This window comes from Tauraco erythrolophus, chromosome 2 (genome assembly GCF_009769465.1).
Source record: "Tauraco erythrolophus isolate bTauEry1 chromosome 2, bTauEry1.pri, whole genome shotgun sequence".
Classification (NCBI taxonomy): domain Eukaryota; kingdom Metazoa; phylum Chordata; class Aves; order Musophagiformes; family Musophagidae; genus Tauraco; species Tauraco erythrolophus.
In genome coordinates, this window is record NC_141466.1 from 112,013,121 (window position 1) to 112,041,048 (window position 27,928).

Genomic DNA, 27,928 nt, shown 5'->3' on the forward strand with positions numbered 1-27,928 from the left:
ATGGCCGCAGCCCCGCCGCCGCCGGACCCCCGGCTGCTCCTCGCCTTGCTGCTGCTCCTGCCCCCGCCGCCTTCCCTCCTCTGCGCCGCCGCCGGGCCCGACCTGGGCCGCCGCTTCGCCGAGCGCAAGCGCTGCGCCGATCCCGAGTGCAGCCGTGAGTGGGGGCGGCGGGGACGCGCCGTGTCCCGGCGGGAGCTGGGGGTGGCGGGGGAGTCCGGCCCGGGGGCGCCCGGCGGGGTGCGGGAGGTCCCTGGCCGATTCCCGGCGCTCGGCGCGGCGGGGAGGCTGGCCCCCGGCCCTGGGAAGTTGTTACGGGAAAAGATGCGAACGTCGCATGCCCGATAGGGACGTTTCCCGAAGACCCCCTGGCTTTGGCACGGAAATTGGGGAGAATCGGGGAAAATGGAAACGCCGCGCCCACACGCGTCGTTCCTCTCCTTTTCACCAAGTTTCCCGATCCCTATAGCTCCTTGGTTGCTTTTTTTTTTTTTTTTTTCCCCCCTGGAAAACCCTTTTTTCTTGTAGTAAACCCTCTCTCTGGGTGGTGGTTATGCGCTGAATAATTTCAGGGCTGATTCGCTGGGACACATGTAATCTTTCAGCCCGTCTAATTTAATATTAATAATTAGCTTTATAATGCACTTCTGAGATGTAATTCTCAAGCTCATCTTGATCAGTGAGTTTACGCAGTTTTTTTAATAGTCTCTTCAATTTCTTATCTCTTGACCTAATCTGGAAAATAGGGAACCGGTGCATGTGGAGAAGTCTTGTTTTCTGCCAGTTACCAAAGACCCCCTTTGTGAAACTGTTTTATTATTATTTTTAAAGTAATACTCTGCTTTTTGTGTTCTTTGGGCAGTGTTAATGTGCCGAGGGAAGGCAATACAAGATTTTAAAGGTCCAGATTGTCGCTTTGTAAATTTTAAGAAGGGAGAAGCTGTGTACGTATATTACAAACTAATAGGAAAATCAACGGAGCTGTGGGCTGGAAGTGTAAGTACTGTAAAGCATTTGTTCTGTTAGCTCTTTTTGGCACTTTCTATTGGTAATCCTTTTTCCTTCCTTTTTGCCTCGTAGAAGAACAGTTCTGGTTTTGAACATAGCTAAATAACATAATGAATGCCATTTTGGCTTGAGACCAGTCTGAAAAGGTATGCGGTTTGGTCAAACCTGAGGCATTAAGTGCTGTGAAAAATGGGCAGCGCTAATGTGTGCTAAAAACTATTAGAAAACTGCCTTTGGGTTCAAAACCTCCCGTTGCAGCGCTGTAAGTGGCAGCCCATGAGCCTGCCTGGAAGCTGAGCCTCCCTTCCCATCTAGGGAGGCTTAAGCCTGCGCTTGTCTTTACTCCTGACATGGTCTCATCCTGCTCTCCGTGTAATCCTGCTAAAAATCGTTCCGTGTACATGTTTTAGTTGCATTTTTCTTCCTAGTATTCAGCTGCTGTCTTCCCCTTTTTATCTAAGCTGCATGCAGAATGGAGGGGGAGGAGGGGGGAATAGTAAAATTAAAAAGAATTAGGGTAAATTTGATGTTTAAAAGGTCTGTCTTTCAGGTTTAGTAACACATTTTAGCAGTTTGCAGAGTAGTGGCTATGTCTGAGTCGTTGTCTTCTTTGGGCAATCAAGAGAGGGTTAATGGGAAAGGAGGGTCTCCATACTTGCAATTATTTCGTAAAAAAACTCCTCTTGGCTTTTATGATAAACACCTTATTTGCCTGACAGAAGCACAACTGAGATAGATGCCCTGGCAGAAGAGCAATTTCTGTGTGCTTCTGTTGAAAACGCTGGCAGTCCGGAGGTTGCTTAGACCTAGTCCCCATTGCCGCCTCCCCTTGCTTCCCCTATGTGCCTTTTTGTGTCTGAATCATCTATTTCAACCTCCTTTTTCACTCTAATCTTCTCCAAGGGATAGACAAGTGCCTGTGACAGTGGTCTAGCCTGCTTGAAGCCACACCTGGATGTTGATAGTAGGGTTGGTGGTTTAGTGAAAAGCAGGATGTATCACTCTCTCTCTGACCTGTTCTGACTGGGTGTGGACAGCCAAGCTCTCAGCAGGAGCTGGATCCAATTAGAATGATACAGAAGAGAGCAGAAAACTGCAGCACATGGTTAAAGAAGAGTTTATAATTGTATCGTGCTGGTAATTCCCTTCTGACATGTACTGTACCATAAATAATCTGGTTAATTAGCCGGTACAGGTTTCCAGGGCTGCCAGTTCTTGAGACATGGAGTAGCAGCGTGGAGCCAATTTTGTGTCTCTAACAAGGTATAATGCGGGCTGCAGGATCAGACAGCAGGTTTGAAGTAATTGCTGCCGTAATACTCAGTTTAGCTGTTTACTGATAGGAAGCACATGCAACAGTTAGGTGTGTCTCCAAGTTAAAAGGATGTTTGCTTTGAGTTTAACAAGTGAAAGCTGAAGTTGGCAGGTCTAAAAGAATTGCAAAGCTCCATTCGGTTTGTTGTCATTTTTTGATTACGTTACACGGTTTTCCATGTTCCTTTTCAGGCAGTGGTGACAGACTAACTCCGTTCGGTTGGCGGCTCTAATCTTTCTTTTTTCCCTGTTTTGATTGACGACTTATGCATTAACCATAATACTGCAACGACCAGCGTGCAAATGCTGCAGTGGGGTCAGAGGTGCCTACCCTTGAGTGTTGAGTAGGGCACTGGCACGTCTGACCCTGTCCCCCACGTGCAGGTAGCTCTAGGGTCTCTCGTGCAACATGACCTCCCGTGCCAGATCCGGGTGGGCGACTGGATTTATGCAGCCCAGTCGTGCCTGCTGTGTGCAGGCTTGGAGCTAGGGGGAGGCTGTTGCTTGCTAATTAAAAACAGGCTGCCTAACGAGGTCTGAGATCAAATAAATTCCATGGGCATGTTACCTTCTGCCACAGCTCTTCTGGGATCTCATTGTGTGACTTTGTGTGCTCGTGTGTATCGTGTGATCCCTCCTGCCTTCTTCCATTTCCCAAAGTTTTTGGGGAAAGTATTTATTAGGGCATAATGGAAGCTATGAAATCAGGGCATAACTGGTATTCTGATCTTCAGAGGGAGGCAGAGGTTAAGGGAATGTGTGTGTGAGAAGCTTTGACTACTGCAACCTGGGGCTTATTTCAAACAAGTTGTAAATACAGGCTCTAATCCTAAAATCGATTTTGAGGAGCCGTGAGAAACACAATAGTACTTCTGACCTGGAGGGAGATGATCTGATAAAAAAGGAGCCTTTCACCAAGGCTGAAAAATCTATAGGAGCTGGGTCTGGGCTTTTTTTGCCTTTGCTTTTCTAATTCACTCCACCCTTTTCAAGCCATTGTTGACTTTTTTTTTTTCCCCCTGTGCTAGCAAACATGCTGTATTTTATCAAAATAGATCCTTTATTTTATGATCCAAGTCTTGTATACTTCATTGCTGGCAGAACTCCCATAGAGCTCAGTGAGTATTTTGCACGTGAAGAAATTCTGGAACCCAGCTATAATATATATTCTGTACATTATATGGCATGCAGTTTTTAGCAGAGTTGTCTCAACCTCGTTAATAAAGCAAAGCCAAATGTTTGGGTAGTATTCTATGACCACTATTTCATGATGATTTTATGTTATGAATTTCACAAATACATCAGTTCCAGGAAAATACTGGATTCTTTTTTTTTCCAAAGCCGAAAGATGGAGCGTATCTGGTACTGTCCTTGTCCAGTGTCCTGCTCTAAAACTACTCTCCTCTTCAGTATCCACCTCATGTTGTTTACACCATCAAGTTGTGTGATGCAACTTTCCCCCTGTGCGTTTCTCCTGCATTCCACCTTCGTCTTTAGCAGAGTCCAGAACTCCAAAACTACTTCAGATAATTCCAAGTAAAAAGTGCTGCTTTTTAACAAAACATTTCAGCAAAGGCGCTGTAAATTATTGCTGCAGAAGGTTGTTATTTTATCTTACGGCAAAGGGCTGAACTTTATTCCTTTGATTTAGGGTTGAGAAAACTATTTCTGGCCTCACATTACAAGAAAAGGACTTGGCTGCAGATCCTGGCTTCCTTTGGGTGGTTGAGGTTTTTTTTGTTTGCTTTCAAATCTTATACATAGGGTAATAATAAGGAAGACAGGAGATGTAAATTTAAGATAGGAAGACAGAGTATGCTGGAGGGCCCAGGGGGATCAGGGAATTTTTTCCTCTTGTTTCTGTGTTTCCTTAACAATGGCAGCACTCAGCAAGGGCAGGCCAAACCAACCCTTCTTTGACCAACGTTCTGCAGTTTTAGGTTGCCTGTGGTGCCTGTGCTTTAGAGATGTGGGCTTTAAGATTAAAAACATTTGAACATCTTCTTTCCCAGCTGTCTTGTTTTCTGTCACTGAGGTAGGTGGTGTGAGGGTCTGGCTTCTTGGTCAGTGGTGGTCGGTGAACCTGCTGCAGCTGACTCACACGTGGGGACAGATGCTGTACACACAACACAGCCATGTGTTTCATCCACCCATGGCATTTTAGCCAGGAGCAGAATGGAAATGAAGGATGCACTTTTTTCTCCCTTATTTACTTGGCATTTATAATGCCTTTCCTCTGTCATGTCTGTAGAGAATGAAGAATGTTTCCTTTATTTGCACAATGAAGCATTTTTTTCCCTTACAAGAGAGGACTTGTAAGGAGAGGGGCAGATGAAATTTTGGGCGTGCAGATCCCATATGGCTCATAAACCACGTAAGTGGCAAACTGGGTCATTGCAGAGGACTTGTATGGTCAGCAGCTTGGACTACACTAAATGAGTTTCAAATTGTGATGCCTAATTATAATGGTAGTCATGGAGATTAGTCTGTAAGGAGGCTACTTTGAAGCTTTGGCTTTCGTTTTCAGATAGGTCAATTAAAGTTGGAATAGAGGTTTGTAGAGGGAAACAGGCCAGTTTAGAGTAAAACTGTAGTATACTGCACAAGGACAAGCTTATGATTTGACTTGTCTAGTTTCATTTCCCATTCCCAGTAATTCCCAATTAGAAACCCGCATACGTTCTCTCTCTTATGGAAGAGAGTATCTCCATATGTTTACAGAAGGTGGGAAGGTATTTTTTTTTTAATCTATGTGTAACTAACTTCAGAGATATCAATTATGGAAGATAAGATTTGAATGAGAAATAGTTTAACAAGGAAGCCTTATAATGTATCAGAGCTTACTTCGCTTGCATAACAAAAACCAACCAAATGAAAAGTATTAGGACATATTATTTACTGGATACAATTTTCTTCTTTTTTTTTTTTTATTCCATTGTAAATTCAGAAAATATCCCTGATTGTTTTAACATAACTGGTTTCCATCTTAATTTGATCTTTAACTGAGTGCTCTACCCAAACAAACTCTTCAAGAAAATTGGCAATTGTCATCTTTCTCCTACAACAAAACATTGAGGAAATAACCAATGCTTTTTTTTTTTTTTTTTTTTTCCCCCCCCTCCTCCCCCTGGATATTTTGGCTGTCTAGGAACTCTGTACCTTTCTAGGTATGTCCACCAGGTTCCAGTTGGGTGGATTATCTAATCTGCATAGTGATAGCATGCTATTAATATTGGCTTCTTGACAGGTGTTGTCAGAACTCTCAAGTGAGAGCATTACTATGTAGATCTTATCCGGTGAGTGATAAGAGAGATTCTTGTCTTCTACTGTTTGCCTTGGCTTCGCACGCTGACTTGCTTGAAAATAGCCATCTGCAGCTGATTTTTGCTTGTATTAGGCACAGATGAGCAACACTGCATTTGCAACAGGGATGTATTTTTCACACAGGTTTTAAAATAGATTATTACCTCAGGTACAATTTAGCATTTTCCTAAAATCTGCTTTAAGAATTACTTTTTTTTTTTTAAACTTAAGCTACAAAGTGAGCATATTTCAGGCTATAATATTGTGCATGGATGTAAATCTTGTAAGCAGAAGAGGATCTTTGGCTAATTACTTGAGAAAAATACTTGAAGCATACGTGGTGCCAGGGAGGGCACACAATAGCAGTTAAAGCACGCGAGCCAGAATGCCTCGGTGTCACTCCCAGCTCTCCTAATAATTTGTTATAAATCAAGGTTTAAAACATGAACAGTGAAACTTTACCAACTTTACAAGGGTGTTGTGAAACGTAAGTGTAAAGCCTCAATGAAAACTCTTGCATAAACAAGGTTTTGCTGATCTTTTTCTTTTATTCACTGTGTTAGACTTCGTCTTGAAATACTTGAGAGCGAGTTTGACGTGTTTGTTACTAGTGTCTGTAATTAAGATTTTAGCATAGTCACGTGATTTCGAAATTTTCTTTACTGCTTTTTGTTTGCTTGTGTTTGTTTTCTGGCAGGTTGGAAGTGATTTTGGATATTTCCCAAAGGATTTACTTGAAATAAATCACAATTATTCCAATGAGGAGCTAGAATTGCCAACAGATGTAAGTCTTATTTGTTGTTTTTTAATTTGGCTTCTTACTCTTTCTTACCTCGGCATTCAGTAAAGTCCCTGAAGAGGAGAATGGGAATATCAGTGATTCTTAGTTACCTTTCATTAGTAAGCAGCTACGTATGTGCAGAGATGCACATATGTGTCAGGGAGTGGAATGTTTGTGCAGCTCTGTATGTGGATGGGTGTGTAAGCATCAACTCAAAATGTGGGCATTGAGCTTTCCTTTCTTGAACATTCTGGTTTTCTTCTAACAAATTCTCTTCAAATTGAGCTCTAGAAATGCTGCTAGCTGGCTCACACATAGGCGGTTTGGTGTGTATTCAGAATTGTTTCTTTTCCCAAACTTTCGAAGTTTAAAGTACTATCAGGAACAAACAAAACCTGATACACTTAGCCTTCTGATTCTAGAATTGGTCCTTCAACCCTCACGCACATAAATGGCTTTCATGCACTAATAGCTAGTAACTCCAGAGTAAGGCCTGTTTGTCTCCGCAGCTTCAGACCCTTATAAAATTGTGTTCAGGGGCTTGCAGTGCTGTTTCATTTATTTTCCAGAAATTGTGTGACAGTCAGCTCCTGCTTGGAGGACTTGGTCATTTGAGGAGAGACCAGCTAAAAGAGATTGTGACAAACAAGCTTAGCGATGTTTGTTTTCTCTTCACTGGCATTCAGCAATAGAATTGTTCTTAATTCAGGATAAATGTGATGAGCAAAGTATGATACTGCCAACGGCATTGCTGACTTCTGATTTGTTCCTTACTAGGAGGTCTTTGACGGAGCTAAGTCATAAGCTTTTTATTTAGGGTTTTAAGAGTCCTTGGGCAAAACTTCCACTGATTTCAAAGAGAGTTTTAGTTAAGGACTCAAGGGGTTGATTCTACACATTTAATATAATTTCCTTTGCTGCTGCATCTCTCTCTAACCAACCAAATGGATTTGGTCTCATTGCTGTAATAAAGGAAATAATATGTGTGGCTGTATATTTTTCATTTCAGGAAACAGACTTTGTTTGCTTTGATGGCGGAAGGGATGATTTTGATAATTACAATGTGGATGAGCTTTTGACGTCATTGCGAGAGACAATAGCAAATGAAGGGGAAACTGAATCAAGTGATCCAGGGACAAAACCAGCTGGAGGAGCCGAAAGGGATGAGGAGATTGAACAGGTTGATACAGTGAAGTCCCTTGATGATTTGGAGATGGACAATCTTGAGCTAAGCACAGGAGAAGACAAAGAAGCCCTCGCCATGACAGAGGAAGTAGGCAGTTCTCTTACAGAAGGAACTGAAAATACTGGAGGAGACTCCAGTGTCAATAGTCACGAAGAAAACTCTCAGGGAGATCAAATTGCACATGAGCACTTGAAAGGGATGCTACATGGGAAATTAAAAGGGCTAGAAAGTGAAAATACCAAAAACACTAGTATTCCTCAGGGTGAAACCAGCCAACTTGACAAAGAGAATGAAGAAGTCAATGCCTACACACTTTTAAACAGAGAGCTCTCTGTGAACTTGAAAACAAAATTTGGCTCAACTGCTGATGCTGTTGTATCAGACGATGAAGTGACTCGCCTTGTTACATCGCTGGAAGATGATTTTAATGAAGATTTGAGCATTAATGCTGCTGATGCAGAGGAGGAGCCAGACTTTGCAGATCAGTCTGAAGAAATCCCTTTGCTATCTTTTATGGCAGAGGAAGAAAATACGTCCCCAGCGGATTTAGATGAGGAAACTGATGACCTTGAGTCACAAAATTACGAACCTGGTGAAGATGCAAATGGTGCTACAGAGCTAAACAACCAAAGAGACAATGAGGAAGAACCAGATTCAGATGCATTCGTTCTTAAGGATGCCTTCAGTAAGAGCAAGAAGTCGGGTCAAAGTGCAAGTGTGGACAGGTCCGAATCTAAACAAGCAAAAGAGAAACAGGATGAGGTGATGCTCATCAGTAAAAGAGAAGCACCAGCAACAACTCAGCCTGAGGTTCTCTCCAAAGAACTCCTTAGAAAGGAACCTATAGGTACAGGTGATCTGGGTTCAAAAGAAAAAACAAACAAAACTGAAGAGTTTGAAGAGCAGCTCACAGTTGATGTGAGCATATCAGAGTCACGTACTGAAGAGCTGAAGAGTACAGCTGTGCCTGATTCTCATGTTTTGCCTAGCCCAGAGGATGATCTGGAGTACAAATCATTTGTTAAAAGCAAGCAAGATGCTTTAAAATCACCTGTTGGTGATATCAACGGAAGTCCAGAAAGAGCGCTTCTTGCTCAAACAGAGGAAGATGAGAAAAAGTTTGAGGCTGACACCTTGGAAGAGCTCTTGGAAAGGGATTTAAAGGACAAAAGGTTATGGGAGAAAACAAAGGAGAAAGGAAGAGCTGAGGACAAGCCTTCTGTTGATGTTCTAGCCAAACCAGTGGAAGACGTAAAAACTGCATCTGAAGGTGACTTAGGAGATACTGACCTCTTGAAAGAGAAACTGGAGCATGGAATGCCTGCTGTGGAGAAAGAACTTCTAAGACATGAAGAAGGTTTGAAACAAACAGGGGAGACCAATCATGAAAGTCAGAAAACCACCTCTCTTAACACAGAATCTGAAATAAAAAGAAGAAACGTGAAAGAAACCCCTGCAGGGGAGGGAGACACAAGCCATAGAGGAGCTGTTGAGCAGCCTAGGCCATGGGAGAATGAGACTGAGTATTCAGAGGCAGATGTGAAAGAAGAGCTTTCCAGAAATCTTGGCAAGATGACAGTATTTGAAGAAAGCACTGAGGAAAGTGCCCCTGAAGAAATATCGAAAAGCATTACACAGAATACTAATACAGAGAATCTTACCCAGCAAGGAACTGCCCATCCTGAGGATGCAGATTCAGATGGAAATCTTGGCACAAATTTAGCTAAAGACAGAACACCAAGACCAGAACTGCAGTCTGAGGAGCCAGATGCTGAAGACAACCCTGACCTGAAACAATTAGAGGAAGAGCTGCTGGAAGATGAGAATGCTGCAAGTGCAAAGCTGTCGCAAGCAAGGGCTGCAAATGTACAGGGTCATGCACTAGATGTTAGAAGTACCAACTCTGAATTAGAAGTGCTAAGTGACGCTGTTTTGGGATCTGCAAATCCTACTTACGAAACAGGAGAGGAGACAAACTCATTTCCTAAGGAGGCTAAAAAAACGATCGGAATGCAAGATGCAAGTGAGACTGGGAACAAAGAGGTTGCTGTGCCAGTGAGTGAAGACGCTGAATTGGATGAGATGGAACATGTCATGGAAGATGACGAAGAGTTTTCTGAAGCTGGGGAAGAACATAATTTCCAATCTCCTGACACAGAAGACGACAATGACTTTAACCAAAGGAAAGACCATCTCCCAGAGGGCGTTTCACAGAAAAACTCAAAAGAGGTGCAAAATTTGGAGCATACAAGCAATGACCACCAGCAATCCGCACGTTTCCCCAGCCTTGCAGACCGCTCAGCAGCCTCAAATGACACTGTAACAGACTTCAGCGAGTCTGTGAAGCGTCTCACAATAATTAGAGATTTTCTTGATGAAAAGCGTGTAATACGTCTACAAAAGTACCTCGGGCTTGAACACGTGGTTAGGATAGAAGCCATGTTTCATGACATGAAGGTAGAGATGGAGCTTGCTCAGAAGGCAAGCCATAATAACGAAGATGTAGAAAAAGCCTTGGACCAGATACTTGAGTTTTCAGAATCGAGCATTATGGATGTCGTGGGAAAAGTTCTGGATTCCAGAGTGGCAGAAAATAAAGAGGAGGTGGTGAAAGAGATGGATTTGTATGATGAGGAGAGTGCACTGATGGACGATATTCAAGAATTAATATATTCTTTAAGGAGTAAATATTCATCTGCTAGTGAGAGTGTCCCACTTGCATCTATTGCAGAACAGGAAGATGATCACCTGCACATTCAAGGTAGGATGCTAAGCCATTTAATAAACAGATGAAACAGAAGTAAAACCCTATCCTAGACAACTCTGTGTAACCCAGAGAAGCTTTAAGAGGAGGGTGAGGGAGCAGAATTGAAAGAGGCCCTGTGGAATCTGCTGGGATTTTGCTTATTTGTAATGCATGTTTTTGGCATTGTGATAGGTCTCCCAGGGACAAATGCTGAGAGAAAATTTTGAGTTCAGCATGTCTGTTCTTACAGGCCAGGTTCTGTGTGACAAAGTGGGATCCATGCATGGACATGGCTTGAAGGAGACATTCAGGTCATGTCTATACCTCCCGCTCTCAAGAAATAGGGATTCACACACACTAATGTAAAGAATTTTCTAGAGGGTTTAGAGCAGTCTTTTTTCTGAACTACCTAATTCTGAGAGGTCCAGTGGTTAATGCAAAGTTCAGGAACTAAATTCATACACTTAAAATCTCAGGTGTCCCTATCATCATTATTTTTGCCCATGTTCGTAAAAAGAGTGCCTCAGTAGAAATACTGCTTGTTTTTTCCAATTGATGTGCGAGATGGTAAGATACGCTCTTAGCAAGGCTTCTTTCACATAAGGACAGGTTACATATGCGATATCTGATAAAGTCATGAATGATGAAAACATTTCACTGTCTGGTCAGTGGTTGATACTTTGCATAAATTCCATATAAACATTTAATTGGATCTTACTGAAAGCTGATTGAGAACACACTGGAAGCAATACGCAGGCTGAAGTGTTTAAAAAGCATCAAGAAAGCTTTGTCAAATGCAGTATTTCACTGGAGACAGCTGTGTGTAAGAAGTACACATCAGCTCAGTGCTTAATTCGTGTCTTGTCTGTTACAGATGGTGCAAAAGAGGATGAATATGACGGAGTTTCCATCAGAAACCCAAATGCCATTGATGAGAGCAATCAGGAGTTTCAGCAGCTTGATGATAAGAGGCCAGAACAGCCTGTTGACGAGAAGGAGGAGAGGGCTGTTAGTGTTCCACCCGAGCACAAAGAGGCCAACTTCTTGGATAATAGAGAAACCGAAGAAGGGTACCGTAGTGAAAGAGGATCGCTGCTGGAAGATACTTCCTTTGGGTCAATTGATTCAGGACAGAGTGCGAGGGAAGACATTGCTGCAGGTAACCTTTTGGAATTGGGTTATTTTGTTCTTTTGCTCACAGAGGAGCATGGTTGAATGGTTTTTAGGCAAATACCAAGATTTTTCAGTAATACTTTCCTTGTATGTTGCTGTAGTCCTAATGGTTGTCACTAATCTGCCACAGTCCCTCTAGTGGCAGTATAGTCTCACTACCACGCATCTCAGTGGAGAGGGTTTTTCTACTACCTTTTTGCACTACAGAAATAAGTAAAGTTCTCCTGTAAGCATCGTAGTCAGAGCTCTGTGCTCGAGCTGGTGGCCTGCCTCTCTGGATGGTAGTGGATAAAGAGCAGAAATCACTGGAAGCATTCCATAAGCCCAAGCTTCCTCCGCTTCACAGTCTAAACATTAGACTATAGAATCATGCGCTCTCTCTTCTTGCTTTTTAACCTGTGATTCTGGGCTATATTGCTGCCAAGAATACTTTTCCAGGAAAGATGGAGTGTAGCTTCCCTCAAGCAGTTCAATAATTTCTGGCTAAGGTGTTTGTTGGAGTAGGAGAAATGCGTGACTGTTCCGCAGAGGCCTTCTCCCTCTGAGGCAAGTGTGCTGACTGGTCATTATGCCAAGGAGGGATCCTATTACTGTCATCTTCCCCAGCTCTGTTTTGGCATGAAACTACCTTTGACTCCATTCTCTGCACTAAACTTGGCTTTGCTGTTTTGCATTCACCTCTGATTATGCTTAATAAATCCAGCTTCACTGAGCGTTTAGACAAAATTCAGGCATGTCTTGCTTAGCTTTTGTATGCTACTGAGGTACTGTACCATCCCCATAGCCAAGCGCTTTTGAGCAGTTCTAAGTACTGAGGGAAACTCTAGGTTGAATGTAAAGATACCTAATGAAGTTTAAGTGGCTGGTGGATTACTTAGGTGGTTAAGCAGTTGGATGTTCAGTTGTATTTTAGACCATCTTCCATTCCTTCACGGTAACTTCAGGATAATGGTGGCTAAGTGCTGTTTGGAAGGAACTCCTATGAGAACTAATAGAAGTGCTGAGATGAAATAGGGCAGATGCTTGTAGAACCGCTGGTCACAAAAGTTGTTCTGCAATTAACAACAGCCTGGGCAGGTGGTTATTTCAGTCTGCTAACCTGAATTCATGGCAACAGTAGCAGAGAGAGGAGGAAGCAGCCTTCAGAGCAGGGTAGCTAAGTAAAGGTGATTTAAAGCTTATGCTGTACTAACAGTACTGTAAACTTAGAAGATGTAGGTTTATCGATCCGGAATCGAAGAGCGTGTGCTTTTTTTGTTGTTGCTGACTCGCTGTGAGGGAGTTGCGAGTGCTGTCTGAGGCGGGCTTGGCACAGCGACTCGGCACACATGTCTCTCTCTGCGGTACCTTTTCTAAAGCCGCTTGTGGAATATCACCCTCCTTTCTGCGGACCGTGGCCTCTTTCTTCAATGCCCTGGAGACCCGGGGATGGTGATTTGAAATCTCGCCTGAGATGCTGCAGAAAACGCGGCTGCGGGGAGGGGCAGAAGCGGGTTCCCGGTCGCAGCCCTCCCCCGTCAGCAGGTCCTGCCGGCGGCGGCCGGCTCCGTGAGGTAACGCCTCTCTCCCTCTCCCTCCAGACCCCGACGAGGGCGCCGGGCGGCCCGCAGGAGGCGGCCGGCAGGAGGCGGGCGGCGCCGCTTCACGGGGCGCCCTCGGCGAAGCAGCGCCCGCGGCCCGGGAGCTGCTGCGGCGGGTGAGTGGCGGAGGTGGCGGCCGCGCACGCGCGCGGTGGCGCGCGCTTGTGACGCGCGCTTATGACGCGAGCGCGGGGGGTGTCGGGGGGGCGGGGGTGGGGCGGGGAGCGGGTCACTCTGGCCTGACGTGTGGCTGGGACTGGGCTCGCGCCGCCATGGACCCCGCGAGCGGCGGCGCGCGGCTGGCGGAGCCCCCGGCGCGGCGGCTGCAGCAGGTGCACGGGGGCGGGGGTTGTGGCGCGCGCCGGGCGGGCGCCGTTGGCGGGCGGGCGGGCGGCCGTGGCAGGCGGCGGAGGGGGGAGACTCAGCGCCCCGGGTGACACAGCTCCCCGCTCCGCCCCGCCGGGGGAGGCGGGCCGGGGCGGATGTTGCCCCGCGTCCCGGAGGCCGCGCGGGCGAGGGGGGGGCGGGGGGGGGGCGGTCACCCGTGCCGTACGCCTGCCCCGCTCCCTTCGCGTCGGAGCTGTTTTTCCGCGCCCCCGCCCCGCGACGTGGGGCGATCCCGCGGGAGCGCAGGCGCCGGCAGGGGCAGGGATAGCCCCGCTCGCCCCCGGGTCGGGCTTTGCAGGGGGACCGGTGCGCCCTCGCTTTGCTCTCACGCTTCTGCCAGCTGCGGCCGGGGGAAGGCGGCGGTTTCTGTGTGGCTCGTAGGGTTTGTTTTCCGAGCGCCATGTCGGTACCGGCCCTGTCAGCCCTACCAGGTGTCCGTCCGCGCCTTTTTCAGAGAGCCCTGTGACAAGGCACATGGCATGGGGCCCTGTGACCATGGCGACAGCCAGGAAGACATCCGAGCTGTTTTTACTGGATCGTTACACACATCCAGATGTAAAGCTGGGTTTTTTTCCTCTATTTTTCCATCTCACAGCTTTGTTTGGAAACAGATCAAATAGCTACTAGTGCTGTGTAACGCAGAAAGTGCGTATCGGCTTATTTTGGTGTAGCTGTTCTTTGCCAGCAGATTGTTACTGTCAGGTGTCTTCCAGATACTCCGACTGCTGAGGTGGAACACAAGCATCAGGCTGCTTTGTGGTTTTGCTCTTTTTCGGTTTTCAGTTTGCAGAAAAACAGCAAGAAAGCTCTAGATGGTTCTCTGGTTTTATGAGAGGAATAAAAATATTTGGCAGACTGCTTATTTCGCCTGAGTATTTAATAAAAACATATTCACGGTTGTCAATGTTACTGATTTGCAGTTGGTTGCTGCCCTGCCTGAGGAAATTCGTCCTGGGCCTGATTTCCATGGACTTCCATGGGAGCCTATTATTATCACTGCCTTAGTGGGAATTGCCACAGTTGCTATAATTTTCTGGAGAACCTGCCTTTCAGTGAGTATACGTCATGCTTGCAACCCTGCTGATATTTCGCTTACTGAGGGGTCTTTTGCGTGGTTAAACTGTTTCAGCATTACCAGGCTCAAAGCAATATGTGGTCTTTCACGCTTTTACCTTTTTCCATTTAGATCATTAATCTGAACTAAACGGTAGGCTTAATAGCTAAAGTTGTAATCTTCTTCACGCTGAGAAGCATTTCCTTTAAGCTATTAATTGAAGATTTCTTTAGTAAGGGGCAGTTTTGAAAGCAAAATAAGGGATTATGTTGTAAATCAAGAAGGCTGAGGAAAGGGGTCAGCATATCTTTGAAATGAGAAGCCTTCCGTGTGCGTGAGCCTGTTGCTGACTGTCTCCAAAACAAGCAGTTAATCCTTCCCCCATCATGTTGTCCAGCTGTTCGCAGGTGCTGCAATTAGAAACCTAAACACTTGATCTTAATTCTCACTGGAGAGCCCTTTCCCAGCTCTGCTCCTCAACTCTGCATTTGTCCTCCTCATTCCTACACTGATAACTTTCTGTGCAAGAAAAATACCATCACCACTTCTCAAGTATATCAGCACATCTCCTTGAGAATCGAGAGATGAAAATCAAATAGGACAGTTTATTTCACAGTGCAGGGATAATATGCTCTGGAAGCCTGTGGAATGTTTTTATCTTGGCTTGACAAAAATACATTAAACCTAAATATTATCTGTAATAACACTGGTAGTTTTTTCCTTGCTTAGTTTTGATGTTGAATACTCTAGGTCAGTTTCAAATGCAAAATAATGTTAATGTAACAGCATAAAAAGAAAGCTTCTGAAATTCTCTAATGGTGTTAGTTTCAAAATGAGCAACCGTCATGTAAACATACGTTGCTTTAAATGGATCAGAACTGCGGTGCAAGTGGGTTTTGTGTTTGCTAGTTCATGACTTATTGGATGCAAAATGGCTTTATTTTCCTTGTTACAAACTGGTTGTGGGCAGTTAACTGCTATCCTTTTAGTAGCTGAGTAAACAGACACTTACTAAGGCTCTAGGACAGGGTATTAACCTAGAAGCTTTTATTAGAAAACAGCTTAAGCTTGTTTGTAGTGTTATTCAACACTCTTGTTGGCAGTGACAGATGTGTTTTCCATGTGCTACTTTAATTGGCCTAGAAGTGGTGACTTTTTTTCTATAGGAAAAATTAATAACATTTTGCACTTAATCACTTTTGTGGCTAACTTTTTTTTTTCCTTCTGTAGGTAAAGAGTCGAATATATCAAGGTAAGTTTCTCTGTGCTGTTCAGTGTACTTGATGCTTAGGCATGTACAAATTTTGAAGATTGTTTCAGAGAACCAAGTGTGAATTTTCACTGCCTTTCAAGGAGAATGCTAAGTCGGGTTACGGTGTAAGCCAGGCTGGTGGATGATACTTATTTGAATCTGAGGATTTCAGTTTTGCTTTCGATAATGCTTTGATTAGGAGAAACAATGCAGCTCACACCTGCAAATTAAAGAAAAAGCAAGGAAAAGCTCTGCCTTGTTCAACATAAATGTGATCCATTGGTTTACTGGCACAGTGGTAGTGGGACAGAGTTTGCTCTGGTTTTCTGACTAGCAGGGAATCGGCTTTTGCTGGTTGCTTCTCACAAAAAGCGGTAGCTAGTTCCTCTTGCCTTTGTGGATTGAGAGGAGCCTGAAACTGCCTGCTGTGCAGTTGCAAAGAGACCTTCTAAATGTAGACCTAAAAATGCAGATATTCCTGTGGCTAGCACATCACTTTTTACAAGGATGTTTCTCCAGCTCCAAGTATATAAAATTAAAGGGTACTGAATGGAAGGGAAATAGAGTTCAAAGTAGGGAAATTGCTGAAATTCATAATTGAATACAAAACAAAAAAAATTGAAAGAATTGTCTTCACATGAACTCTCTGCCTGTTTCCTCTTCACAAACCATGCTACTTATCTGTCATTCCTCTCTAGTTTCATTGTAGTTATACTGCAATTTCCTTCTGTATAATTGATGCAGAATTGGTGAGCTGAAAAATTCCATCTTGGATCTGTAAGGAGACCTCTGTGCTGCAAAACAAATGTTATTGGAAGGGGGAAAAACATTGGTACTGTTGTTGGCCTGCCTTAAAGAAAACATTGGCCTGCCTTAAAAAAAACAACCAACCAAAAAAAAACCCCAAACCAAAAACATAGATCTTATTCCCTTTTTATGTTCCCCCCCCCCCCCCCCCCCCCCCGCCATGTATTCTTCTATATAATACTTGTGTAGCAACTACTAAAGCTAAGAGCAAACAAATATTCTTCAAGCATGATAAAGTTCGTATGGTTAAAATCTTTATCTAAAATGGACAATGTTAACAGTGACAAAAATGCATTAAGAAATAGATGGCATTTGGAATATCAAAGGTACAATCTATTCTCCACTCTTCATCACAGTAGTAAAATTGGGAGACCAAGCTATATGCAGGGATTCCTGCCGCCCTTAAACTGCTGAGGACAGTCTTGTACCTCAGCAGTCACTTGTTGGCTCTCCTCTCCCTGGAGCAGGAAGGACCCACTGGCCCAGAAGCCCTCATGCAGGAGGGGAAGGAGGAGTAGCAGTTGGCTTTGTGCCCTCGGGATGCGGTTGGAACAACCAGTGCTTCCTATTTGTGCTGCAGGATTTGCTGTGAGGCAAATGAGGCTTGGGGTGTTCAAATATGGGGATGCTTTAGGGCTTCAAGAAATGACAATTGGATGTTTCTTTAATAATAAAACAATTTAAGTATGTTAATGATTTTTGTTGAATCCTGAGGGTTGGTTGGTTACTGGTTCAGGTCTGTGAGCAGTAGTGTCTGTTAGAAAGCCCTGCAGTTCCTGGAGGCTTACTGGTGCTGTCTGCCAGCTGACAGTCTCTTTTCCATTCCCTGTAGGCCTTTCAGAGCTTTCATCCTATGGTCTTTGCTGACCAAACATTCAGTTTCAATACAGCAGGAAAAAGTGGTTGTTAGGGAGGGTGCTGCATCTCCCTGAGTGTCACAGGAACCGAGGCTGCTCTGACATCCTCATTGCCAATTCTTTCCTTGAACGTACCTTGTCTGTGTGTAGCCAGCACCTTACTCTGCTGTGTGTTTTCTGACCAGCTTCTGTGAAGTCGATGTGAGGGCTGCGTGCTTTGTGTCAGTGTTCGATGCTTTACTGTCTTGCTTTCAATCCTAACTTTAAATGAAAGCTGGAGATGCTTAGACTCCTGCAGAAAGGGCTGACTGCCAGGGAATTGACACTGTCCTGATTTGTGCTTTAGTCCTTACTTGAAATTGTACCCTTAAGTGGTAGCAATGGTAGCTCTGATTTTCTTTTTTTCCCTTGGGATTTGAAGTACAGTTACTGTAAGCTTTCTTTTTCTTCCTAGTGACTGAAAAGCAACTTGCTGAAAAGATTAAAAACCTTCTACAAGAAAAAACAGAAATCTTAGGAAAGATATCAGAATATGATCAAAAGGTATTGTCCTAGGTTCTTATCCTTTGCTTCCTGATTTTTCTGTTACTGGTTTAATGACACAGTCAGTGCAACAAATAAAATCTTTTTATTTCTTGTTCTTACTGGATATTATGTTGGCAATTTCCTCAGATCTGTTTGTTTGTTTCTGTGCTTAGATAAAGGAAGCAAAGGAATCTGTGAAAGTGGCCCAAGAACAAAAAGACATTCTCTCTGATGAAACTGCAGGGCTTAAGGTAAGAAACAGTCACCTGTCTCTGTACTGAAAGCAAAAATGTCAATAGAAAAACTTGCTGTAGTTTGTCTTTTACTTTTTTTTTTTAGGACACTGTCAAAGACCTGGAAGAAGCAAATCGTCAGCTAGATGACAAAGTTAAAAATCTGCATGCAATGCTTGAAACGGAGAGAAAAAAGAATGAGAAGAAGCAGAACAAAGTAAGAGCAATCACACTGATGTCTTGTATCGTCCTTAACTTCACGTGCCCAAAAAGCTGGTCACAACCTCATGGGTGAACAGAGAGAAGTAGAGCAAACAAGATGAACAATCTCAAAAAGAGCGCTGAACCGAAATTTCAGATTCATCCCAAGCTCAAGGGGAGAATCTGTTGATCATTTGAGTGATTGTTTTGGTTTCGTAAGATCTTGATGAACTCGTGTGGTTATGTGCTTTCACACACACAGAGATGTGTTCAAATCGTGGGCTAGTCTAATACTTCCTAGCCAGAGCCAGGAAGTTCCTCAACCATGTGGGCTGAAGATCTCAGGTTGATAAGAGACGTTTTCTTGTAGTTAGAGAGCATCTAGATCTATAATAAGTGTGAATATCTTTAAGCTGCCCCTCATTTTTGTTGTCCAGAGATATGTTTTTTCTTTATCTTCTTTTTGAAGCCTGATTTTCGGTAGTAATGGTAAGCTCCAACAAGTTCTTTGGTCTTGTTTTGATCAAAGGTTGCTGCTAATGACAGCAACGTGTGTTACTTTCATTCTAGACTGTGCAGGTGTACAGGGAACTTTCCCAGCCACAGACAGACGGAGCCACAGGGGGAAGCTGGTTCTGATGTGTTGTGTGTTTCTATTCCTTACCTCGTTGATAGGGCAGCGCTGTTTTGCTGATAATCTAATGGCTGCTCTACATGGAAATTTGCTGGTGTTTTAACTTTCTTCTCATGCTTCCAAAATAAACAGATAAAGTAATTACACACTTGGGCTAAGGCATGTACCAGGCTAATACAGCCACTGCTCTTTACTGCTCTTTTTTTTTTTTTTAATATAGATCTCTGAAACCCAGAAGTCCTTAGAGAAACTTCAAGAGGCTATGAGTGTGCATTCTGTTGAGCTTTCAGAGGTAAAGCATTATCTTTAATGTACTCTTAACAGTCACAGGTTCTCGTACTAGGAAAAATTAACATCTAGCATGTAATTAAAAAAATGCTAACTTGGCAGATTCCAGGTTATTTGTGCATAAATACCTTTTTATTTTCCATTTTACCAGGTAATACGTAGTTCTTGCTCCGTCACAGTTTGACTTTATGTCTCTCTTCCTTTTTGTTTCATTTGTAGGTGCAGATAGCCCTTAATGAAGCTAAACTAAGTGAAGAAAAGGTGAAATCTGAGCTTCATCATGTGCAGGAAGAGAATGCTAGGCTGAAAAAGAGCAAGGAGCAAGTAAGTTATGCCCAGACCAGGCAGCTTTGTTCTCTTCCGAATGAAACATCGGGGCTTTATTCCTAGTTTTCTTAATCATAACTTCAGCCTGTCTCTGTGTTACCAATGTGTCAGAATTCCACATTTCGTAATATCAAGATAAAATTTTAACCCCTTGTGCCTGTCTGGACAGGCTTTCTGTGCAGGTGAGCTACATGCCTTCAGTATGGAGGCTTTGCCAGTTCCAGTGATTCAGTTTTTATCAGCAACTTGACAGAAAGTCTGTGCTGATGTGGTGGTCACGCGCACTGCGTGATTGGGAAATTGCTGCTTGGGATCAGGATTGAAGGAAGTCATGGTAAAGAACTGCCAAAAAACAATCCTGAAGCTAAGCTAATTCGGGAAGACCCTTAGCCTTAAAATGTGATGACAGTTCTTTTACACATAATTGCAATTAGCTCTTGTTTTCTTTCTCCATGTATGAAGTAGATGGCCTTTTAAAGGAATGTGGTTTGATTACCTCAGGGCTGTAACTAATTCCTCATATTTTGAAGTGTGTGAGCAGTTTGCGTCTGGTGTTGGGATATTAGCTGAGAAAATGTCAAATTTGTAAAATCACCTAATAATATAAACTGCAGAAATATTCCCAGCATCCGGTTCTACCAGTAGACTAGTGATGAGTGTTGTAACTGTGAAGTTTACCCTTTATCAGTGGCCTGTGGTGATCAGTTACCACCAGAGCTGGCAGTAAAACAGACTTTAATTACATATACCCTGTACTAAAAATAAAACAAGTAATCATCTTGCTTTGGTGCTTCCTACAGCTGCTAAAAGAAGCCGAAGGTTGGAGTGAGAGGCATGCTGAGCTCAGTGAGCAGATCAAACTGTATCAGAAATCTCAGAAGGACATAGAAGAAGCACTCGCCTACAAGGAAAATGAAATTGAAGTACGTTCTTTATAACGAGCTCGCTTTAAATGCGACACATCGTGAAATACTTTGAAATACTTAAAAAAACGCAGAGCGATTCTTCTTCAGTGAGCCTTTGACTTCGTTCCTAGGTTTTAACGAGCTGCATTATGCAGCTGAAGCAGCTCGACGTGGATTCGGCATCTGAGGCCAGGAAGGATGGCGAAGGGCATGAATGGAGCGCAGGAGATGATCTGGCCAACGGAGAATTGCCAGGTACAGTAATCCGACCTCCTGGCTAAAGCGTGACCTCCTGGCTCCTGTGGCTAAAGCGTACGCAGTGATGCGTTCGTGTCATGTCTTGTGGGAGACAAGGGGAATCCATCCATGTAGCTCTCTGTGGGTTAACAGGCTGCCAGCTTTAGTCCTCAGACACAAAATATCTCCTAACTGAAGGGAGAAATCATTAAAAAGGCCAATAATTGCTTCTAGATTACCTTTTAGGTGTATCGTGAGTGTAATGACACAGTTTTAAAGATTGCATATACAGGTTAGTAATTAAGGACATTCTGAAAGCAGAGAATCTCACATTTGTTATTATGCTACATTTATTTTTAATATGAATTTTTAATAAGTATTGTGCTTCCCTCCAGATAGATAACTAATTTAGGTAATCACATCTTTTTGAATCTGAAAGACTGAAATAGACGTTTTCAAAACTACTCAGGCAGTTTGTAATTCCTGATGTTGCACATTTATTTTCTACATCTCTGATTTTGAAGTCCTCTTCCACTCCCCCTCTTCTTTTTTTCCTAACCATACAGTATATGTGGGCTGGAAATTCCTACTTTTTGGTTTCCAGATACTATGTCTAGTAACAGATATTGCATTCACACTAATATTAGTGTGGTGGCTAGAAGAATTGACAAAAAGGAGCCTGCTGAATGCCTTTCGCAATAAATCTAATAGTTGTGTTGTGCCGGTCATGGAATTACTGTTGTGCTTTGTTCCCCACCTCCTCTTTTTTATTTTTTTTTTTAACCACATAAGGAGACCTATCCCAGATTAAAGCGTAGGGAGGATTATTTTTAATAGCTGTAGAGTCCAGGGAATTTGGGTTAAGAAACAAGGGAAAACAACTGCATTTTTCTTTTCTAGATAATGAAAGTGAGAAGATGAAGACTCAGATTAAGCAGATGATGGATGTCTCCAGGGTATGCTGCATGAGATGTCTAATAAATGCAGCCAGATTGCTGCTATGCCTAAAATCATGAACTTTCTCCTCCTCTTTTCAGGTAAAAACTATGCTGTCCATAGTTGAAGAAGACAGAAATCTTCTGCAATCCAAACTGAGTGATGAAGTAACAGCAAGACATGAGCTGGAAGGTAGCTTTAGCAAAAGAATTGCTTGGGGTGAAATCATGTTTGTAGTTTAAAAAGAAACAGAGTGTTTAAGTGGCATAACAGGTCTCATTGCAACTTCAACTTCTTCACCTACCTTTGCTTCTCCAACAGAGCAAATTAAAAAGTTAGAACATGACTCCTGTTCGCTCCAGTCAGCCAAAGCTCAACTGGAAAATGAATGCAAAACACTGCAGCAGAAAGTGGAGATTCTTGGTGAACTTTACCAGCAGAAGGAGATGGCACTCCAGAAGTAAGTCTTTCAGTACTCTTCCACAGCAGAGCATGTTATATCGTAGGCACTATGCAAATGCTTTTTGCTCAGAAGGATCTGGTAACTTGAAGTTGTATTTGGAACACAAGGTGATGACTACTGTTTCAGTGGGGTTGGAGCTAGTACCTCTTTGTTACTTTTTGCACCATTCCAGAGATTCCCAGAAGAATGGTACTTTGCATACACAATATTGCCTTCTGCTATTAAAAACCAACCAAACAAAACTCAGCTTTTGGAGAGGGGAGATGGGTGGCTTGGTCTGCAAATTCTGTGATTGCATTGTCATATTGTCCAGAGATGTCAAGGAGAATATAGTGGCCGTTAAAACTTGTTTCAGTGACTCTGACCTCGCTTCAGTGAGTCAGACTCATAATGTAGAAACTTAGTATGTAGCCTTTTGAGCTTGTGGCATTGTCAAAGGGCTACATAGAGGCTTTTGTGGTAGCAGCTGAGATGAGTGAATTGCTAGCAGTGAAGAATAGTTGTGTAGCTGTTTTCATTCCTCATTTATTTATTTACTTACTGAAATGTCTGTAATACCATCTCGATTTTGTAGGGAAAACTTGAGATAGGATTCAGGAATATTTTCAGCTAAATTCTTTAGGAAAGCTGAAATTGTGGTGGAGAAGCAATTGGAAGTTCTAAGGTTCAAGTGAGTAGGCTGGGGGAAGCACAGGGTTGGAACAAGCTAAGGAGTTGAGACTGTACAGCACCACCGTAGTGAAACTGCCTGACCTCATGACTTTAGGATCCAGGTGTAGTAAACACGTAATGGAGAGGTGAAGGATAGCCCACCTTTCAAGGAAAACTTCCTCTTGACCTCTCTGAAGGATTTCTATTCCTTGCAAAATTTTTAGGAAGTTACACTGCCTGTTACTACTTCTCGATTAGAATGAAGGACTTCCTGCAGTTTTTGGAAAACTGTTTCCACATATAACCAAGGAAATGGATTATGTTGAACTGGCTATTAGCAATAGTCAACTTACTACTAGTTTAATGGTTCCTGTTTTGTAGGATAGCTCTTGTCAGTTGGGAACACATTATAGACCTCTTAACTACTTCCAGAAAAACGTCAAAAATGAAGAAATTAGTGAACCATGAGGTTATAAAAAGACTGTGGAAATTAGTCATATAATAAATCAGTGCGGAGAATACTTGAAAGAAAGCTTCTTTCCACATGGTTGATGACTATTGAATAGGTTTGTCACCTGGGCCCTAAATTCCCTGTTTTCCACTACACATTCATTTCTTCATTTCCCTTGGTTAGATGTCAGTTCTGCATTTCCTTGTGTGTACCTCTGTAAATCTGGATTACCATCTGAGGAATTGGTAAGTGAACTACAGGATCCAAAGAGCTGAACTGTCTGCAATTGTTAGATTCTGAGAAATCTTTAGAGGCTGGCAGAACTTTCCAGTCAACTCTGCACTCTTAACTTTCAGGTTTTAGACACAAAGGGTTTGTCTGTTGGTTTCAAAAGAGTATTTAAAAAAAAAAAAAAAACCCACAAAACCTCTCTTCATTCTCACTCTGTGTTCTCACACATTATTATGGTTTCTGATATCACTGTCGTTAGCAGGAGAATACCTTGATTCTGAGTTGTAGTATATGTAGGATGGTGGAATACATGGTGCTTTTTTTTTTTATTCTCCTGTACAGAAAACTAACCCAGGAAGAGTATGAGCGTCAGGAGAAGGAGCAGAAATTGTCTGCTGCAGATGAAAAAGCTGTGCTGGCAATCGAGGAAGTGAAAGTTTACAAGTAACTTCAGTTCCTGAAGACTGTTGTTTTCTTCTATTTCAGCTATTGAAGGAAATTCATTTAAACCTCTCTCCTTCCCCTCTTTCCTGTTGTACAGGCAAAGGATCCAAGACATGGAAGAAGAATTGCAAAAAACAGAGAGATCTTACAAAAACCAGGTAAACTTCTTCCTTGCTGGTTATTGTGTCATCCTTTACTGGCATCATTTCAGTGCTCTCTAGTGAGTTATTGGAAAAACTAGTAGCTCAACAAAACAAACTAAACCATTTCTTTTCTTCTCAGATTGCTGCTCATGAGAAGAAGGCACATGATAACTGGGTAAGAATGTTCCTCCTTTTCTGACACAAACAGTTTGTATTTGACTTCAGGTTGGTGCAGTTAACGCACCTGGCAAAATTTTCCCTAATAGCTTATTGCCCGCTCTGCCGAGAGAGCTCTGGCTGAAGAAAAAAGAGAAGCAGCCAACCTGAGACAAAAGTAAGTAGAGTACAGAGCACTTGTTGCTCCGCGAGCACGCTCCGGGTTGCCTGGGAGAGAAGGAGCTCCAACAACGCGAGGTGCTCGGGTAGCCTGCTTGCTCGGAACGTGCCGTGTATTTAAACTACTGTTAAACTGTTTTGGTGGCTAAAGTAAGACGTCGTGGTGAAAGCTGTAACGTTTTACAAGGCAGTTTGCTTTCTTACATTATATAACAACTATAACTCACGTGTATTGTTTGAATAATAAAAACAACTTTATTTTTTAAAATTAGATTAATAGAAGTAAACCAAAAAATCGTCATGCTTCAAAGACCGTTAATTGTAAAGCCAACTCCAGGCAGACCTGATCACCAAGTCCCACCGCGACGAGGTAAACGCTGCTGTTTCTCCCGAAACTTTGGTCTTTGAGTCAGTATGTCCTAAAAAAAATAAGGCTATGGATAAATTGTAGAGAAGTAAATCAAGTGTTTTTTCATCTTTGGCATAGGGCCCTTAAGCAGAGATGGCTCTTTCGGCCCATCACCTGTGAGTGGAGGGAATCCATCACCCACGCAGATGATAGAAGTTCCTGCTCGGCCCCTTTCTGCTCCTCGAAGGGAAGGCTCGAGAGGAGAATTTGGTAAGCAGTGAAGCTTCCCTTCTGTGATTACTGTCTCTTACGCTGCAAACCGAAGAAGGCAAAGGTCTGATCTTGGTCCTATGGACAGTGTTAAGTATCGATACCTGCTTCATTAATACACAGAAGATTGATTGTTTTTTAAGCCAACCAACAAACCAAAAAACCCAACAGAAATAGCTCAGGCATACGTTCATCAGGATCTCTGGGGCTCTTGTTTCCCTTAAGGTACAATGGTAGATGGCCCCCCTGTTCCACGAAGGCCACCAGAGTTACCCGGAAGGATGTCTGTTCCTGGTAAGTTATGTGGCCTGCAACCAACTGCGACTTACTCAGTTACTCTTTTACTTCAGAAACGTAATTTAAAAAACATCTTCCTTACCCCAGGTGTGGTTAAGACGTGCGTTCGTTTCTCTCTTCACAGATCTCGGGCCTGCTGTAGCGTCCCTGATCAGTGGTGGGCTAAGAACCTCCTCCCCTTCCACAGCAATGGAGGGAGCGGTAAGCTGAAAAAACCCCAACCTTCAGGAAGCGTTTATAATACATGATTCACTGTCTTCCTGCTGCTTCTTTAACTGTATCATGTTCTGTCTTGTCTATATCTTGTCACTATCCTTATTTGCTGTTCCCGCCCCCCCCCCAAAAAAAAAGCACCCCTCTCCCAAAGAGTCTGAGGCCCCCTGTGTAACTACTGATTCATCCTCATCTGTTGAACCAGCTACAGTGAGTATTGGGAGGCTGAATATGGTTTTACTCTGCTTTGATGGAGAGGAATAACAGGCTTGGTGTTCCAAACTGCTGAATAACAAAGTGCTCTGCGAAACTAACCGGGGGCTTACACCTCTGTCTCAAAAGGTTTCTCTAATGATGAAGGGTTGCTGTCTGGTTTTTATGGAATTGAGGAAATGAGATCTTTCTTGTTAAGGACTGCAGGCACACACTTCAGAGTGACTACCACAATAATCCTAAGAACCTGACTTACCTATGGTATTTAGGTGTAATTCCATATGTAATTCAAGGTGCCAGGCCCTTTGCCAAAAGGGGTGCCTACCGAGGACACTTCAGAAGGGACTAAACTTTTCTTTAGTACAGCTTTAGCTAAAGAAAACTTGTCATCTCGGAAGGCACACTGGGCACTCGCTCTGAGGTAGTGCAAGCAGTGTTCTGGGTGAGGGGACAACGATGGTGCAGTAACTTTCCCTATTTTCCACTTGGTTAATGTGTTTTGGGGTGTGGTTTTTTTCTTTTCTCTCCCCTCCCTCTCCCTCCTTTCCACCTCTTGGCCTTTGGGTGAGTGGTTGTGGTCTTCAGCAGTGTCAGTACCTCTCTGATGCAGCGGGTAACACACTGAAGTATAACCTCATCTTGCACAGGCTAATGCTAGTCCCAAAGGCCCACCTTCTTTCCCTGGGACACCTATCATGACCTCCCCAGTGATGGGACCTCCGCCTCCACCACCTGTTCGCTACGGACCGCCGCCACCTCCTCTCCGTGGGCACTTTGGGCCTCGACCTCTGCCTGTGCCCCTAGGTATGGTTGCGTTGCCGTGTGCTGAAATTTAGCTTTTCCCACTGTGCTTCTGAGAAGCCCACTGCGGAACTGAGATCTGCCATCTCTTGGCACACAGCTTCCCCACGCTTCGTGGGCTCTCGCTGTCTTGCTCGGTAAGCTTGGACAGGTGGGGGTTTTAAAGCCTCCTTAATACCCAGGTATTAAGCCCCCAAGGTATTAAGGAGGTATTTTTTCCTTGTTTATTCTAAAAGGGAAACCAGCAGCCAAAAATCACTAGAATATAATTCATGGCCTGTGGAGTCTGCATGTGACAGTGACCCACCCCCAAGCTGCTCTGAAAAACGAAGAAATGAGGAATGAATCAAGAGCTTCACCATTTAGGTTAAAGCAGTAACTCCATGTTTTCCTTTCCTTCTAGTTCGTGGTGCTCCCTTGCCACCTCCAGCTGCAAGAGATTTCTTACCTGGCCCACCCTTAGGAATGAGAGATCTGCCTCCTGGCCCACCACCACTGCCCCCAGATCCAAGAGGCTATGGCCGTGGGCACCCTCCTTTTCGACCCCTAGGTCCTCCTGGCCCAAGAGATTATCCTCCAGGCCCACGGCTACCCCCACCTGGTTCAAGAGACTATACGCCTTCTCCTAACAGAGACTTGCCTCCATCAGGACCTAGAGACTACCCCGCGGGCCCCCCACCACCACCGCCGGCAGGCTCAAAGGACTGCACACAGCCACCAGTGCAGAAGCCCTGACTGCAGCGCCTGGTCAGCAGCTCAATGGAATGGACTCCAGCGCACTTCCTGCAGTCAGGATTTTGGCAAATGGCTCCCTCTTTGAAGCCATTTGTCTCATTTCAGTATATTTCAGCTTTTGCGGGATTAATTTTTACCCAATTGCTACAGACATCTTACGTGCATTTATGATCACCTTAAACTCATCCACCCTCTTGGGCTGCAAGAACCTTTCTGTGATGGACTTGAACCTACTCTAAACGTGCAATAGGAAGGAAGTACCTGTGTGGCTAGTTTTAATTAAATGTAGCCTCTGTAACCAGTTGGTGAATGAACTAATTTCGTGAAAAATGTAAATCAAATCATTTCCTGTGGAAATAATTTTTAAGTAAAATGCTATCCTACCTGCCTTCTCCATCACATCATTAAGCTGCAGTTATTGTAGGCTGGGGGTTTACATGAGGACTGTGAGGTGGTGGGGTTTTTTGGCCTTTTTTTTTTAAAAAAAAAAAAGAAAAAGGTATCTGGTCAGAGATCAGAAGCACAAATGACACTGTATTCAAAGGAAAGTTATAATAAAAAGCAAAATTCCTTTTGCTAAACCCCGAAGGCTTTGTTTCA

At 43.6% G+C, this 27,928-nt stretch overlaps 1 protein-coding gene across 1 annotated transcript; it reads left to right on the forward strand.

Annotated features, from left to right (window-relative positions):
* Window positions 1–27,713, forward strand: MIA3 (MIA SH3 domain ER export factor 3). Its single transcript, XM_086631740.1, has 29 exons — window positions 1–154; window positions 860–993; window positions 6,320–6,406; window positions 7,413–10,350; window positions 11,210–11,494; window positions 13,218–13,261; window positions 14,396–14,527; window positions 15,760–15,781; window positions 17,900–17,988; window positions 18,144–18,221; window positions 18,310–18,420; window positions 19,259–19,330; window positions 19,546–19,650; window positions 20,454–20,576; window positions 20,690–20,813; window positions 21,696–21,751; window positions 21,833–21,923; window positions 22,053–22,191; window positions 23,870–23,971; window positions 24,069–24,129; window positions 24,254–24,289; window positions 24,381–24,448; window positions 24,723–24,820; window positions 24,938–25,069; window positions 25,295–25,363; window positions 25,491–25,567; window positions 25,718–25,789; window positions 26,440–26,596; window positions 26,997–27,713. The coding sequence occupies exons 1-29, from the start codon at window positions 1–3 to the stop codon at window positions 27,326–27,328; spliced, it is 5,988 nt and encodes a 1,995-aa protein (XP_086487866.1). The 3' UTR covers window positions 27,329–27,713.
* Window positions 27,714–27,928: the final 215 nt, after the last annotated feature.